This window comes from Scyliorhinus torazame, chromosome 9 (assembly GCF_047496885.1).
Source record: "Scyliorhinus torazame isolate Kashiwa2021f chromosome 9, sScyTor2.1, whole genome shotgun sequence".
Lineage (NCBI taxonomy): Eukaryota > Metazoa > Chordata > Chondrichthyes > Carcharhiniformes > Scyliorhinidae > Scyliorhinus > Scyliorhinus torazame.
In genome coordinates this window covers 266,085,980-266,103,088 of record NC_092715.1, presented here as the reverse complement: position 1 = coordinate 266,103,088, position 17,109 = coordinate 266,085,980, and the positions used below count along the sequence as shown (strand labels likewise).

The window sequence follows — 17,109 nt, the reverse complement described above, 5'->3', positions numbered from 1 at the left end:
GATATTCCTTCTGGCAGATTAGTGACATTGTTTTTCATGGTGATGTGCCAATTTACGCACAGCCAGCTCCTACAAACAGCAATGTGAAAAAGGCGAGGTCATCTATTTTGGTGAGGTTAGTTGAGGGGTAAATGGAAATCAAGGGGTTTCTGGACCAGGCAATCGATCCAGTATGCCAACATGAGGCCTCATTGGCAAGTTAGAAATATCACCCCTTGGTGCCTACAGCGGCGAATCCAATGCCCGATTCAGGTTACCAACTCCAGTTGGGCATATTCCAGGAGGTTTCATCACATGACCTCTCACCTCATCCAATGGTGGGCAGTCTTCCACAGTCAATTGGAAAACAAATCGACTCACCATGAGATTAATTGTCTCTTGACTACCAATCAAACAGATTTCCCCCCAACTCCAATATTTTTCTAGGTTGGATAAACAACATTCTTCAAAGAACCTGCCCTTATCATTTTTCTCCTCAATGTTGCTGCCCCCACCAAGGAGGTTAATCTTCAATTCATCAAGACTCCAGGACAATCCGGGAGGGTTGGCAACCCGATGCCAGATTTATTCCGTTACACCACGATCTTGGGTTTGGGGTAATACAATCACCAGGACGGTGTGGGGTAGATCTACCACATCTACTGTGAGGTAGATGAACCATGCGCGGATGGCAATCTCCACTCAGTGTTAGGGTTGGTGAGCTCTTGATTGAGAATGGACTTGTCTAATCTTAGCTGGCAGGCAGCGTCACTAGAATTCCAGCCAATGGGTCAAGACATTCACTGTAATCGCCTCCTGTTGAAACATTAGATCGGGAGCCACTTAGATGAATTTGCCTCCATTAAATGGCAGAGCCAACAGGAGCCATACTTCTCCAGTACAAAGTGCCTTGTGATGACTGAAGTCTTCTCTCCCTACAGGGCCTGAGGTTGATATTCACGGATGATTCTAGACTCATATTTAGACTGAGCGGGACGGGGAGTCTGGGATCTACCATCAGGATCTACGCGGAGAGTTACGAGCGGGACACAAGCAGGATCGACAGGGATGCACAGGTAACCCAGGCAACCAAGGCACATGTTGTTCTGCACACGACACCGACTGGCACATTATTCAATCCAACATTCACGTTGTACGTAGAACTGAAACCGCCCCGAGGTGCTTCACAAAAGCGTAATCAGTCAGAAATAGACGCTCAGCCCAAGATAGCAGGCAGGACACCCCGGTTCGCCAGCCACAAGGTTGGGGGGGGGGGGGGGGGGAGGGGTGGATCTTCATGTTAATGGTCATCAATCCAGCGCAGTGGTTAGCACTGCAGCCTCACGGCACCGAGGTCCCAGGTTCGATCCCGGCTCCGGGTCACTGTCCGTGTGGAGTTTGCACGTTCTCCCCGTGTCTGCGTGGGTTTCGCCCCCACAACCCAAAATATCTGCAGGCTAGGTGGACTGGCCACGCTAAATTGCCCCTTAATTGGCAAAAATGAATAGGGTACTCTAATTTTTTTTTTTTTTTAAATCCACGTCGTCAATCCACTTTTCGAAGGATCAGATCCGCACTGCATTTTGTTTCTGATCCTTTCATGGGATGTGGGTGTCACAGACTGGACCCAGCATTTATTGTCCATCCCTAATTGCCCCTTCAGAAGGTGGGGGTGAGCTGCCTTCTTGAACCGCTACAGTCAATGAGGTGTAGGTACACCCACAGTGCTGTTAGGGAGGCAGTTCCAGGATTTTGACCCAGTGACAGTGAAGGGACGACGGCGAATGGACCAAAGCACATCCATCAGCATTTCCCACCAATTTTTATTTAATGCTGCTTTTTGCCAAACCTTTTATAAGTATAACTTGCAATTATCGCACACAAAAGTTGTGCAAGAGGCCAGAGTTAGGGGAAGGCAGATATCAGGGTATTGTATCTGATGAACAGCCATGATCATAATGAAAGACAGAGCAAGCTGGAAAGGCAGCTTGCCCTCCTCCTGCTTCTATTTTCTATGTATGTCTATGCATATCTTAGGGGATGTAGAGCTGGAGGAGGTTAAAGCACAAGGGAGGGTTGTAGGGGCTGGAGGAGGTTACAGAGATAGGGAGGGGGTGTACCCCCTCTAGCCCCCGACAACCCTCCCTATCTCTGTAACCTCCTCCAGCCCCAACCACCCTCCCTATCTCTATAACCTCCTCCAGTCCCTGCCACCCTCCCTATTTCTGTAACCTCATCTAGCCCCTGCAGCCCCTCCCTATCTCTGTAACCTCCTCCAGCCCCTCCCTATCTCTGTAACCTCCTCCAGCCCCACCACCCTCCCTATCACAGTAACCTCCTCGAGTCCCTACCATCTTCCCTATCTCTGTAACCTCCTCCAGCCCCTACAGCCCACCCCTATCTCTGTAATCTCCTCCAGCCCCCACCACCCTCCCTAACTATGTAACCTCCTCCAGGCCCTACACCCTCCCTATCTCTGTAACCTCCTCCAGCCCCCACCACCCTCCCTATCTCTGTAACCTCCTCCAGCCCCTACCACCCTCCCTATCTCTGTAACCTCCTCCAGCCCCCACCACCCTCCCTAACTATGTAACCTCCTCCAGGCCCTGCACCCTCCCTATCTCTGTAACCTCCTCCAGCCCCCACCACCCTCCCTATCTCTGTAACCTCCTCCAGCCCCTACACCCCTCCCTATCTCTGTAACCTCCTCCAGACCCTACACCCTCTCCCTATCTCTGTAACCTCCTCCAGCCGCTACACCCTCTCCCTATCTCTGTAACCTCCTCCAGCCCCTACACCCCTCCCTACCTCGGTAACCTCCTCCAGCCCCTACACCCCTTCCCTATCTCTGTAATCTCCTCCAGCCCCTACGCCCCTCCCTATCTCTGTAACCTCCTCCAACCCCTACCACCCTCCCTATCTCTGTAACCTCCTGCAGCCCCTACACCCCTCCCTACCTCGGTAACCTCCTCCAGCCCCTACACCCCTTCCCTATCTCTGTAACCTCCTCCAGCCCCTACACCCCTCCCTATCTCTGTAACCTCCTCCAGCCCCTACAATCCTCCCTATCTCTGTAACCTCCTCAAGCCCCTACACCCCCTCCCTATCTCTGTAACCTCCTCCAGCCCCTACATCATCCTTATCTCTGTAACCTCCTCCCGCACCTACACCCCTCCCTATCCCTGTAACCTCCTCCAGTCCCTACACCCTCTCCCTATCTCTGTAACCTCCTCCAGCAACTACACCCCTCCCTATCTCTGTAACCTCCTCCAGCCCCTACCACCCTCCCTATCTCTGTAACCTCCTCCAGCCCCTACACCCCTCCCTATCTCTGTAACCTCCTCCAGCTCCTACACCCTCTCCCTATCTCTGTAACCTCCTCCAGCCCCTACACCCCTCCCTATCTCTGTAACCTCCTCCAGCCCCTACCACCCTCACTATCTCTGTAACCTCCTCCAGCCACTACCACCCTCCCTACCTCGGTAACCTCCTCCAGCCCCTACACCCCTCCCTATCTCTGTAACCTCCTCCAGCCCCTACACTCTCCCTATCTCTGTAACCTCCTCCAGCCCCTACCACCCTCCCTACCTCGGTAACCTCCTCCAGCCCCTAAGATTTTTTTTTTTAAATGTAGAGTACCCAATTCATTTTTTCCTATTAAGTGGCAATTTAGCGTGGCCAATCCACCTAACCTTCACATCTTTGGGTTGTGGGGACGAGACCCACGCAAACACGGGGAGAACGTGCAAACTCCACACGGATGGTGGCCCGTGGCCGGGATCGAACCCGGGTCCTCGGCGCCGTGAGGCAGCCGTCCTGGGATGTGGGTTAAGATAACAGCAAAGCACCACCAACATTACCCCCCCTCCCCAGCCCCACCCCAGCCCAGCCTACTCACCAAGGGCTTTCCCCTCAAAGAAAGGGGCAATAAAATAATCACAGCTCCCAAGAATGATCCTTGTGGAGGGCAACAACTGTTCAGGTCTCAGTGCCAGGGAATTTGTAAGCGAGGAGCAGTTTTGCTTCCTGGCCAAGATCTCTGCTTCACCCTCAGGGACGATAATTGCTGTGCCAGCATGGTGCTGGGTCAGCTAGTCTCTGCATTCCTGGACCTGTCGGGTTTGGCCCGTCACTGTGCGATCTGCAATCAGTCCAGCTTTGCGATAATCACACTCAGTAATACTGAAACCCAAAGCCAGGATTGGGGGACTGGAATCACGTGCAGAATTCTGGCTCCCGTGGCATGGATGTCAGTAATCAGAGGCCACGGATTTAAGATATTTAGCAAATGAATCAGAGGAGACAAGGGGAGCGGGCTGTTATTTACGCAGCGAGTTGTTGTGAGCTGGAATGCGCTGCCTGAAAGGGCGGTGCAAGCAGATGTGGTAACCTCAAAGGGGTATTGGATAAATACTTAGCCAGGGGCTGGCTTAGCACAGTGGGCTAAATAGCTGACATGTAAAGCAGACCAAGGCCTGCAGCGCGGATTCAATTCCCGCACCGGCCTCCCCGAACAGGCGCCGGAATGTGGCGACTAGGAGCTTTTCACAGTAACTTAATTTGAAGCCTAATTGTGACAATAAGCGATTTTCATTTCATTTCATAATAAGGGAATAATTGCAGGGCTGTGAGAAAAGAACAGGGAGAGAGAGCGGGACAAACTGGATAGCTCTTTCAAATAGCCAGCATAGGTGAAATGGAATCGGCCAAATGACCTTCCTCGCTGCTGTGTCATTCTACAACTCCAAGATGCTTGCTTTGCCACTGAAGAAAATGTATTGAAAGATTTAAGTAACAAACAATTTAGATCACAAGAGGGAGAGGTGAGCAGACAAGGATCCTCACCAGCTTCCGCCTGGAGTTTCCATTGTAAAAGGTTATGAACAGCTCATGCACTCAAACACCAGACTGCAGGGTGCAAATCCTGATGATTGGTGGCAATTCAATAACTGCGGCTCCGACGCACGTACAGGGTTAGTTACCAGTTTGGGCCGTGAGGTGAAGGAAATTTCCTCACAGGTGAGAAGGGAAAATCAGAGGCCTATCCAGCGTTCCTGAAGCCTGCTCGCTTACTTGCTCAGGCCCAAGAACGTACCTCTCCCTGCTGTCTACCTAACAACAAACCGCACTTGCACCGCACCTTTAACCTCGTAAGCATCCTAAGCTTCTTAACGGGAGGGATTATCAAACAAAACTTAGAGTTGGTGACGAACTGCTCGGTCAAAAAATGGTAGGTTTAAGGAGTTTCTTAAAGGAGGAGAGAGGGGGGTAGACAGGTAGAGTGTTTTAGGGATGGAATTCCAGAGCTCGGGCCCGGGAGGCTGAGGGCCCAGCCACAAAAGATTGAGCAATGGAAATAGGGGGCGGGAGTCTCCGTTGCCCGATGTCGTAATCGGTGATCGGGCAGAGAATCCACTCCGACGCCGGAATCGGGGCTGGCGCCGGTTTGCGAGTCTCCGCCCCCTCCACACCGATGTCGCTGTGACCGGCGCCATGCGCAGTCGCAATGCCATTGGCGCCACATGGGCCGGCCCACTTGCCATGCTCCGACCCCGATGTACTGAGTTCCCAACGGTGCGGGACACCTGTCCTCACAAAAATTGTGAACCCGGCATGGCGACTGCGGACTGTCTCCAGCGCCGGCACACTCGGCCGGGATCCATGCCACTGACCGGGGCGGGGGGCTTCAGCAAGGGTTGGGGGGATTGGTGGGGGGGGGGGGGGGGGGTGGCCAGGGAGTGGGATGTGGGGTCGCAGTGTTGCACGGTGCAACCGCTGCAGGTCATCAGCCATGCGCATGTGCGGCCCGGGGCCCGGCCATCCTCCGGCCATTTACCCCACTCTCCCTCCCTCACACCCCCAAACCTCTCACAACGCCCTTCCCCTTGGTGGCATTGTGAGGGGGTTTTGGGGGGTGAGGGAGGGAGAGTGGACACCATCCACACTCTACGGAGCAGTTGGCACCCAGCGCCCTCTCCTCCTGGTCAGTGCCCACAGGGCCCCTCGGGACGGAGGGGCAGCTGGTCCGAGCCCCTGCATCATCTGGCTCTGCCAGCCCAGGCGGTTCCCCAATGTCTGCACCATCAGCGATGCCCCTCAGTGATTGGGCCATGCTCCTCAGTGGCTCGGCAATGCCCACCTGTGACTGGGACAAGCTCCGCAGCGCCTTGGCCATCCCCATCTGAGAGTGGGATATCAAGGTCAGCCTGGAACTGGGTCACGTCCCCCATTGAGTCGGACAGTCTACTGAGGCCCTCAGCCCTGGCCACCACCGACTGTACGATGCCTTGGACACCTTCACTAATGGTGCCAACGTCGCGCACCAGGCTCTCCACTGCGGTCGCCACCCTAGCAGTGTTGGCCACCGTGCCACGCATTGCCGGTGAGATCTCCTGCGCCCATCGCCTTTGGGATTCCTTCAATCGGATGTGGATCTGCTGGAGCGATGGTGGTATCTCCCTCTGGATGTCCCGGCCGCTACCTATAGCCTCCATCTGCTCCGGGTAAGCCTGGTCCAGAAGCTCAGCATCAGGCTGGGGCCCAGATGGCATTTGGTATCCTGCAAACCTCCGATTGTCGTATCGCCTGGGGGTTTTCTGACTCCATCTGATGGTCTCATGGGAGACAGGGGAGGGGGCCACCCGGATGGGCCGGTGCCGTCGGCTGGAGGACCTGTGGGAGAATGGACATGTGGTCAGCGGGAGGGATGGGTCAGGCTGTATGGCAATAACAACTCACGTGCGACCGTCCAGCCGGGCAGAGCGTGGTGGATCCTCACCTCTGCGGCGTGCACCCCCACCCCCACCCCTCCCAACCCCTCCTTCATTGGTGACCGCTCTGTCCTCAGCCACTCCCGTAACCTCCAGGGCCGTTCCTCGAAGTTAGTGAGGATTCTTGGGTCCAGCAGCCCTTCGCCAGTCTTGGCCCTGTGCCGGCGATTATGGGAGAGCTTCTCCTGAGGAGACACAGAGACGGCATAGTTAGCAACACGTGTGGTTCACGGTGGTGGAGGGGCGGGGAGGGGGGGCTGGCTGGTGGTGAAGGGAGGGTTGGGATGAAGGGTGAGCTGGGGTACAGACAGCGATTTGTGGGGAGGGCTGGTTGCATTGGGGGGGTGACGGGTTTCGAGGGGGGGGGAGGGGTTGTCAACTCACCCGTGCTGCCTGGTGCATGTGGTTGACCTACTTGTGGTACTGGAGGCCAGTCCTCCTGCTCACGCTACCCGAACTGTCGTCCCTGTGACTCACCCCCCCCCCCCCCGCCCCCCACCCCCCCCCCCCCCCCCCGGGACCCTCGGGGGGACAGGACATCCCTTGAGTGGGGCGGGCTGAGCAAGTGCTGCGTAAGTGCTGCTCGACCTTGTTAGCGGGGAGCTGGCGAGTGCGGGCCTGGCGAATCCGCTGGCGAGCTTTGCAGCGTGAAGCCTGTGAGGCCTCGTTAAGTGGGCCGATTGACGTTGAATCACGTTGCCGGCCTCGCTGGGCCAAGCACCAGGAAGCTCGCAGCAATTCCCACTCGCTTCAAAATCCTTGCGGAGAATCGTGCCCTCAATCTCCTTACCTGACAAAAATCTCCATTTTGAAACTTTGAATAGACCATGAGCCGGTGGGGGAGAGTTCCAGGTTTTGATTACCCTTTAAGTTCTTTCAAACATTACCCCTGAATTGCCACAATCTGATTTTAAGGTTATTATTTACTGATTTTTAGCTAACCGAACTCTTGTTAACCGAGCTCTTGTTAATTTGGTGCAGCCGTACGACATTTGTGGGCAGCACGGTAGCCTTGTGGATAGCACAATTGCTTCACAGCTCCAGGGTCCCAGGTTCGAGTCCGGCTTGGGTCACTGTCTGTGCGGAGTCTGCACATCCTCCCCGTGTCTGCGTGGGTTTCCTCCGGGTGCTCCGGTTTCCTCCCACAGTCCAAAGATGTGCAGGTTAGGTGGATTGGCCACGCTAAATTGCCCTTAATGTCCAAAATTGCCCTTATTGGTGGGTGGGGTTACTGGGTTATGGGGATAGGGTGGGGGTGTTGACCTTGGGTAGGGTGCTCTTCCAAGAGCCGGTGCAGACCCGATGGGCCGAATGGCCTCCTTCTGCACTGTAAATTCTATGATTTGCAATTAACCTTTGACTCCCTCTTAAGGATGGGGAGGAGGGAGAGGTCATCCAAGGATGCTCCCTCTAATTACCGTTCAGCCAACCTGCTGGTAGCTTGTGCCTTCCATAGCCAAATAGCTAACATGCAATGTACGGGCTCGAACATATGGAAAGCCACTGGGGTAAGGTTTCAGACTCTGCCTGGTGTCTGTGGAAGGTATTCGGAGGAAAGGAGGAACTTCGGGAATAGCACTCGAAGGATACTTTCACAATGTTTCAGTTGCATGTGATTTGGGGTGAGGAAGTTGTGTGACCTTAAGTTGCTGAGTGATTGCTGCGCATACACTTGTCCTGCCACAAGGAGGCGACGCTGACTCGCGATCCAGAATGTTTCTAAATTTACTTCCACAACTTGGTGATTATTTTGCAAATGTCAGCAGCGGGTTAGACAAGTTTCTGTTCGTGACATCAGCACCATCCAGAGGGAAACAGCCAACACAGCCTTAAAAGATCAGGGAATGTTAAAGCACAACTGCCGTAACCATTTGCGCCCTTGTGTTTCGTGATGTTTTATGCCAGGCCAAGATTCAATTCCTTTGGATTAGGCCAAGCCCACAACAAGGAAAATGGAAATGACTTTATAGCCTTCAATCACTATCATAGAATTTGTTATTATCACAGTCTTTGGACTGTGGGAGGAAACCGGAGCACCCGGAGGAAACCCACGCAGACACGGGGAGGATGTGCAGACTCCGCACAGACAGTGACCCAAGCCGGCAATCGAACCCGGGACCCTGGAGCGGTGAAGCAACAGTGCTAACCGCTGCCATAGTGAACAGGGACTAAGAAGTACATTACAAAAGTCTTTGGGCGGGATTCTCCGCCCCCCCCCCCGGCCAGGTCGGAGAATCCCTGGGGGGGGGGGGGGGGGGGGGGGGGGGTGCGAAGCCCACCCGCTGCCCCGATGCCGGCTGCCGTATTCTCCGGCGCCGTTTTTCGGGTGGGGGCGGGATTCCCGCCACACCAGTCCCCGGCGAGTCTCCGGGCCCCGATGGGCCGAGCGCCCGTCCATTTTTGGCCAGTCCTGCCAGCGTGAATTACTCACCTCGCGCACGGCGGGACTTGGCAGGTGAGTATGCGTGAGCGGTCCTCAGGGGGCGCCCCCACGGTGGCCTGGCCCGCGATCGGGCTGACCGATCGGCGGGCGAGCTTGCTCCGTGGGGGCACTTCTTCCTTCCCCGCCGGGCCCCTGTAGGGTTCCGCCATATTGCCCGGGGCCCAACGCGGAGAAGAGAAACCCCCGCGCATGCACGGAAATTTGCCGGCCGGTCTGCACATGCGCGAGATCACGGCAGCCGTTCCGCGCATGCGCGAACTCGCTGGAGCGGCGCCAACCCCTCCGCCGTCCACATCGCCCCGGAAAATGCGGAGAATACCTCACTTTCGGGGGTTGTTGACGCCGGAGTGGTTGGCGCCAGTTTTCCCGCCGGCGTGGGGACTTAGTCCCCAGAAGGGAGAATCCCGGCCTTTATGTCAGTCAAGAAATTAAATTGCTAAGAAGCTGACTACAGAACTTTTATATGTTTCAGTACAGTTTGTTTTAGCTATTTTCAGTGATTTTCGATTGGGTTACAGAGGTAGAGGACTGCGCACTCTGTTATAAGTGCTCCTTTTTACTGGTAAACCCATTTTCAATTTATGAATCAACTGCACCAGGTCACCACTCATATATATCGAGGAATAATATTGAATAGTAAAAGAGAAATATGACCTCCTGCTGTTTCTTCTAAGATTTTTTGGATTTTATCACAATTTCAAACACAGCCTGGGCAGAATTCCTCCCTAACAGCATGTTGGGAGTACCTACAAGGCCTGCAGCAGCTCAAGCAGGCGGCTCGCCACCACCTTCGCAAGGGGCAATTGGGGATGGGTAATAAATACTGGTCTAGCCAGTGAAGTCCATATTCCGTAAACGAATAAAGAAAAAATATTCCCAAGGTGGAAACTCAAATGTAAAAATGTGTTGTCTTCGTGGGGACAGTATTAAAGGTCGCAGCCCATCAGCGGGAAATGATTGCTGCCTGAGTAATACAGAGCAGCAGAATGGGAGCTTACTATCTGAGTAACACAGAGCAGTAATACAGAGCAGCAGAATGAGAGCTTACTATCTGAGTAATACAGAACAGTAATACAGAGCAGCACAATGACAGCTTACTATCTGAGTAACACAGTGCAGTAATACAGTGCAGCAGAATGAAAGCTTACTATCTGAGTAATACAGAGTAATACAGAACAGTAATACAGAGTAGCAGAATGAGAGCTCACTATCTGAGTTATACAGAGTAACACAGTGCAGTAATACAGAGCAGCAGAATGAGAGCTTACTATCTGAGTAATACAGAGTAATACAGAACAGTAATACAGAGCAGCAGAATGGGAGCTGACTATCTGAGTAACACAGAGCAGTAATACAGAGCAGCAGAATGACAGCTTACTATCTGAGTAATACAGAGCAGTAATACAGAGCAGCAGAATGACAGCTTACTATCTGAGTAACACAGAGCAGTAATACAGAGCAGCAGAATGACAGCTTACTGTCTGAGTAATACAGAACAGTAATACAGAGCAGCAGAATGAGTGCTTACTATCTGAGTAATACAGAACAGTAATACAGAGCAGCAGAATGACAGCTTACTATCTGAGTAACACAGAGCAGTAATACAGGGCAGCAGAATGACAGCTTACTATCTGAGTAATACAGAGTAATACAGAACAGTAATACAGAGCAGCAGAATGGGACCTTACTATCTGAGTGACACAGAGCAGTAATACATGGCAGCAGAATGACAGCTTACTATCTGAGTAACACAGAGCAGTAATACAGAGCAACAGAATGACAGCTTACTGTCTGAGTAATACAGAACAGTAATACAGAGCTGCAGAATGAGTGCTTACTATCTGAGTAATACAGAACAGTAATACAGAGCAGCAGAATGACAGCTTACTATCTGAGTAACACAGAGCAGTAATACAGAGCAGCAGAATGACAGCTTACTATCTGAGTAATGCCGAGTAATACAGAACAGTAATACAGAGCAGCAGAATGAGAGCTTACTATCTGAGTAATACAGAGCAGTAATACAGAACAGCAGAATGAGAGCTTACTATCTGAGTAACACAGAGCAGTAATACAGAGCTGCAGAATGACAGCTTACTATCTGAGTAATACAGAGCAGTAATACAGAGCAGCAGAATGACAGCTTACTATCTGAGTAACACAGAGCAGTAATACAGAGCAGCAGAATGACAGCTTACTATCTGAGTAATGCAGAGTAATACAGAACATTAATACAGAGCAGCAGAATGAGAGCTTACTATCTGAGTAATACAGAGCAGCAGAATGACAGATTACTATCTGAGTAATACAGAGCAGTAATACAGAGCAGCAGAATGAGAGCTTACTATCTGAGTAATACAGAGCAGTAATAGAGAACAGTAATACAACAATACAGAGCAGCAGAATGAGAGCTTACTATCTGAGTAATACAGAGCAGTAATACAGAGCAGCAGAATGAGAGCTTACTATCTGAGTAACACAGAGCAGTAATACAGGGCAGCAGAATGAGAGCTTACGGGCAGCACGGTGACGTAGTGGGTTAGCACTGCTGCCTCACAGCACCAAAGTCCCAGGTTCAATCCCGGCCCCAGGTCACTGTCCGAGTGGAGTTTGTACATTCTTCCCGTGTCTGCGTGGGTTTCGCCCCCACAACCCAAAGATGTGCAGGTTAGGTGGAGTGGCCAAGCTAAAATGCCCCTTAATTGGAAATAAATAATTGGGTATTCTACATTTTTAAAAAAAGAATGACAGCTTACTATCTGAGTAATACAGAGTAATACAGAACAGTAATACAGAGCAGCAGAATGGGAGGTTACTATCTGAGTAACACAGAGCAGTAATACAGAGCAGCAGAATGACAGCTTACTATCTGAGTAACACAGAGCAGTAATGCAGAGCAGCAGAATGATAGCTTACTATCTGAGTAATACAGAGTAATACAGAGCAGTAATACAGAGCAGCACAATGACAGCTTACTATCTGAGTAATACAGAGCAGTAATACAGAGCAGCAGAATGACAGATTACTATCTGAGTAATACAGAGCAGTAATACAGAGCAGCAGAATGACAGCTTACTATCTGAGTAATACTGAGTAATACAGAACAGTAATACAGAGCAGCAGAATGATAGCTTGCTATCTGAGTAATACAGAGCAGCAGAATGACAGATTACTACCTGAGTAATACAAAGTAATACAGAACAGTAATACAGAGCAGCAGAATGATAGCTTGCTATCTGAGTAATACAGAGCAGTAATACAGAGCAGCAGAATGACAGCTTACTATCTGAGTTATACAGAGTAACACAGAGCAGTAATACAGAGCAGCAGAATGACAGCTTACTACCTGAGTAATACAGAGTAATACAGAACAGTAATACAGAGTAGCAGAATGGGAGCTTACTATCTGAGTTATACAGAGTAACACAGAGCAGTAATACAGAGCAGCAGAATGACAGCTTACTACCTGAGTAATACAAAGTAATACAGAACAGTAATACAGAGCAGCAGAATGATAGCTTGCTATCTGAGTAATACAGAGCAGTAATACAGAGCAGCAGAATGACAGCTTACTATCTGAGTTATACAGAGTAACACAGAGCAGTAATACAGAGCAGCAGAATGACAGCTTACTACCTGAGTAATACAGAGTAATACAGAACAGTAATACAGAGCAGCAGAATGATAGCTTGCTATCTGAGTAATACAGAGCAGTAATACAGAGCAGCAGAATGACAACTTACTCTCTGAGTAATACAGAGTAATACAGAGCAGCACAATGACAGCTTACTATCTGAGTAATACAGAGCAGTAATACAGAGCAGCAGAATGACAGCTTACTATCTGAGTAATACAGAGTAATACAGAACAGTAATACAATAATACAAAGTAGCGGAATGAGAGCTTACTATCTGAGTAATAAAGAGCAGAATGTGAACAGTAGGATCCCACAAGTGATATGGCAACATCCAAATAATCTGTTTTTTAGGGATGTTAGTGGAGGGATAAATATTGGCCAGGGCACTGAGGCAGGCTCTGCTTCCAAATGGAGTGCTTTACACCTACATTAATGGGCTTTGATTCACTATCTCATCTGAAAGACAGCAGTACTGACAGTGCAGCACTCCATCAGTGCTGTGCTCCGAGAGTCAGCCTAGATTTTGTGCTCTGGATCGGTGTTTGAACTCACACCTTCCAACTCAGAAGGGAGTGTGAGCAGCAGCTGATATAACTTATTATTGACAACTCTTCTTTCTGATAGATCTTGCCATACAGGTATTGCCATACAGGCTACTAAATGTGAAACAACATTTACAGGAAGCTTCACTCCCACTTTCCGATTGTTAATTTGAAACTTGTCTGTAGTTTTGCGATCACGCTCCATGTTATTCAGCAGCCTGCTGACATCAATAATCGGCACCTCCCAGCGTCTTAAGGAAACCATTTGGAGTCGGGCGAGATTCTCCGCTCTCATTCTGACCCGTTACCGCTGCCAGAACTCTCATTCAGAGCAGATTAACGGGAGGATTCCGCCGACGTGAAGTGACGCAGAATCCCAGCCCTCCGTATCTCAATGGGCAGCTTGCTCGCCCCTGAGTCAGAAGATTACAGATAATATTCACACACCAAGACTTGAGCACATGATCCCTGCCGTTCCTATGTGGGGGGGGGCTGCACTGTCGGAGATGCCATCTTTCAAATGCGACGTTAAAGCGAGGTCCTGTCAGTAAAAGATACCATCGTTTAGCACAGTTGGCTAAACAGCTGGCTCGCAAAGCGGACCAAGGCCAGCAGCACGGGTTCAATTCCCATACCAGCCTCCCCGAACAGGCGCCGGAACGTGGCGACTAGGGTCTTTTCACAATAGCTTAATTTGAAGCCTACTTGTGACAATAAGCGATTTTCATTCATTCATTTCATAGCCACTATTCAAAGAAGAGCAGGAGAGATCTGCCTGGTGTTGTGTCACTCAATCAACAACCATTAAAAGTTGATCTTCTGGTCATTTTCACGCTGATGTCTGTGGGAGCTTGCTGTGCACAATTTGGCCGATTCCCAGCTTGGGTCACTGTCTGTGCGGAGTCTGCAAGTTCTCCCCATGTCTGCGTGGGTTTCCTCCGGGCGCTCCGGTTTCCACCCACAAGTCCCAAAAGACGTGCTGTTAGGTGAATTGGACATTCTGAATTCTCCCTCTGTGTACCCGAACAGGTGCCGGAATGTGGCGACTAGGGGCTTTTCACAGTAATCTTTATTGTCACAAGTAGGCTTACATTAACACTGTAATGAAGTTACTGTGAAAATCCTCTAGTCGCCAAATTCTGGCGCCTGTTCGGGTACACAGAGGGAGAATTCAGAATGTCCAATTCACCTAACAGCACCTCCTTCGGGACTTGTGGGAGGAAACCGGAGCACCCGGAGGAAACCCACACAGACACGGGGAGAGCGTGCAGACTCCGCACAGACAGTGACCCAAGCCGGGAATCGAGTCTGGTATCCTGGAGCTGTGAGGAGCCCCGTTGAGGTTTACATACCAAATGCCCAAAAAGAATAATTGCCGTTTATAGTTAATCAACTCTGCTACCCCGTGTCCTAACTCACACCGAGCCCCTTTCACCCATCACCTCTGTACCTACTGACCTGCATTGTCTCCCAGCCTGACAAGCATCAGATTTAAACTTTGAATACTTGTTTGCAAATCTGTCCCCCACCCTTACCCTCTCCCTCTCTCTGTAATTTCCACCGGCCCCAGCAATCCTCTGAGATCTCTGTGTCCCTCCAATTTCTCATGGATTCCACACCCCCATCGCCCGGCTAGCAGTGGCCACGCCTTCCGCTGCAAATCTCTCCCGAAACCATTACTTTCAGATCCGTATTCAAAATGGAGGCACCCTCTTGGTGTGAACGGGAAGAGGTAATGGCCGAGGACAGGGGGTACGTCCACCGGAACAATCCAGGGCTAAGAGGGTTCAGTTATGAGGACTGTTAGCAATAGGCTGGGACGGTATTCCCTTGCGTATAGAGGATCAAGAGGTTTAAATTGTTTCATAGAATTGATGGGGGGGCAGTGCAGAACAAGGGGGCAGAACCTTGAAATCAGAGCGATGTCACCCCCCGGGGGTGACGTCAGGAAGCGCTTCGTCACACAAAGGGGAGAGGAAATCCGGAACTCTTTCCCCCCCCCCGCCCTGGAAATCAAAGCTGGAGTTAAGAGGCAGATCAGCCATAATCTAATTGAAAGGCTGGATGGGCTGATAGGCTTGTTCTGTTCCTATGAATAAAGGGGTGGAGGTGCACCTTCGGGAAGGACCCCATTCAGCTGTGCCTTCTGTCTTCTTTCCTCAGGTGGTACTGGGTCCACTCATCGCCATTGCACTGAAGCTATCCCAGATTCATGATCGGACGGGCAGGAGGGGACCCACGGTCATTACCTGAGAGCAACCTGCCGACAACTCCCGAGGGGCCAAGAGAGAAATTCTATTTTTTGTTTTGTGTTATTCATATCAGCTGTTCGCCGCCTGGTAGCCAATCACCAACACATAAAAGGGAAGAGAGAAATAATGTCTCGCGAAATTATGAAGTTGTCCCGTTCTCTTTTTATTTTTGCTTTTTTGCTAACAATATTGATATATTGCTGAAAAAAAAAGATTATTTTGTAGAAGCATTTCATCTGGCACTCATCAGGACATTGGCAAGAATACAATGTGAGGGAAATTAACAAATAGGCGCTGTACGAGAAGAGATTCTGTATGAGAAGAGAGTGCCGATCAGTTTCCAACCAATCAGCACTCGCTTCTCATTCAGCATGATGTATCGATTTCCCTGACATTGTTGCTCTTGTGAATGCTTTGATGTGTACAAGATGAAAAGCTTCAGCAGAAATGTATTTTTTTTTCAGCAACACGCAGGTTCTGTGCTATCAGATGACTATTACTGTCGATATACTTGATGTTAACAACAATGATGTATTTTAAAAAGAGTCACTGTGTTATCCTTGCATGAAGTGTATTTGAGTTAGCATTTACTATGTGAGATGGGTTCTTGTTAATCGGGATACTTTAGATTCAATGGTAAAGGTTGTCCATTGGCTGTGTGGAATTATTTTATTGTAAAACCCATGATTTAATAAAACAGATCATCAACTACCCCTTCCCCACCCCACAAATATTATTAAACTGTGTTACTAACAAACGTGCCACTAGTTTACTACAGCTGTGCCTTCAGCCACATTTTCACTGAGTAAATTGTGCTCTCCATTAAACAGGATCGTCAAAAGAGCCAAAGGGGGGGCAGCACGGTGGCGCAGAGGGTTAGCACTGCTGCCTCACAGCGCCGAGGTCCCAGGTTCGATCCCAGCTCTGGGTCACACTCCGTGTGGAGTTTGCACATTCTCCCCGTGTTTGCGTGGGTTTCGCCCCCACAACCCAAAGTTGTGCAGCCTAGGTGCATTGGCCACGCTAAATTGCCCCTTAATTGGAAAAAGAATGAATTGGGTATTCTAAAATTTTTAAAAAAAGAGCCAATGGTTGATCGAAATTTGGAATTTTGTTCTGGAAATAGCAATTGATGTGAGATCGACAGTTAATTTTAATACTGAGATTGATGGATTGACCAGGCTAAATTGCCCCTTAATTGGGGAAAAAGGAATTGGGTATGCTAAATTTCAAAAAATTAAAATAAAATGAATAATTTAAGGATCACAGAGTCTCCTGCCAACGTAAGCCGTATACTAGTCCGAACATGCACTGAAGTCCAGTGGTCATTCTGCTGTGCCCAGCCTGGCCAAACCCTCTGCACAGGTCTCAATGACGTTACCACGCAGATCTGCCGTCTGCCAAAATATTCATAGAACTTACAGTGCAGAAGGAGGCCATTCAGCCCATCGAGTCTGCACCGGCTCTTGGAAAGAGCACCCTACCC

At 50.3% G+C, this 17,109-nt stretch overlaps 1 protein-coding gene across 1 annotated transcript in view; it reads left to right on the top strand.

Annotated features, from left to right (window-relative positions):
* pgm5 (phosphoglucomutase 5) overlaps positions 1–16,380 on the top strand; it is a 380,558-nt gene extending 364,178 nt beyond the window's left edge. The window contains exons 10-11 of the mRNA XM_072517425.1: positions 921–1,055; positions 15,535–16,380. Of these exons, the coding sequence (XP_072373526.1) occupies positions 921–1,055; positions 15,535–15,624 (225 nt within the window). The 3' untranslated portion in view covers positions 15,625–16,380. The remainder of the gene's footprint in view (positions 1–920; positions 1,056–15,534) is intronic.
* Positions 16,381–17,109: the final 729 nt, after the last annotated feature.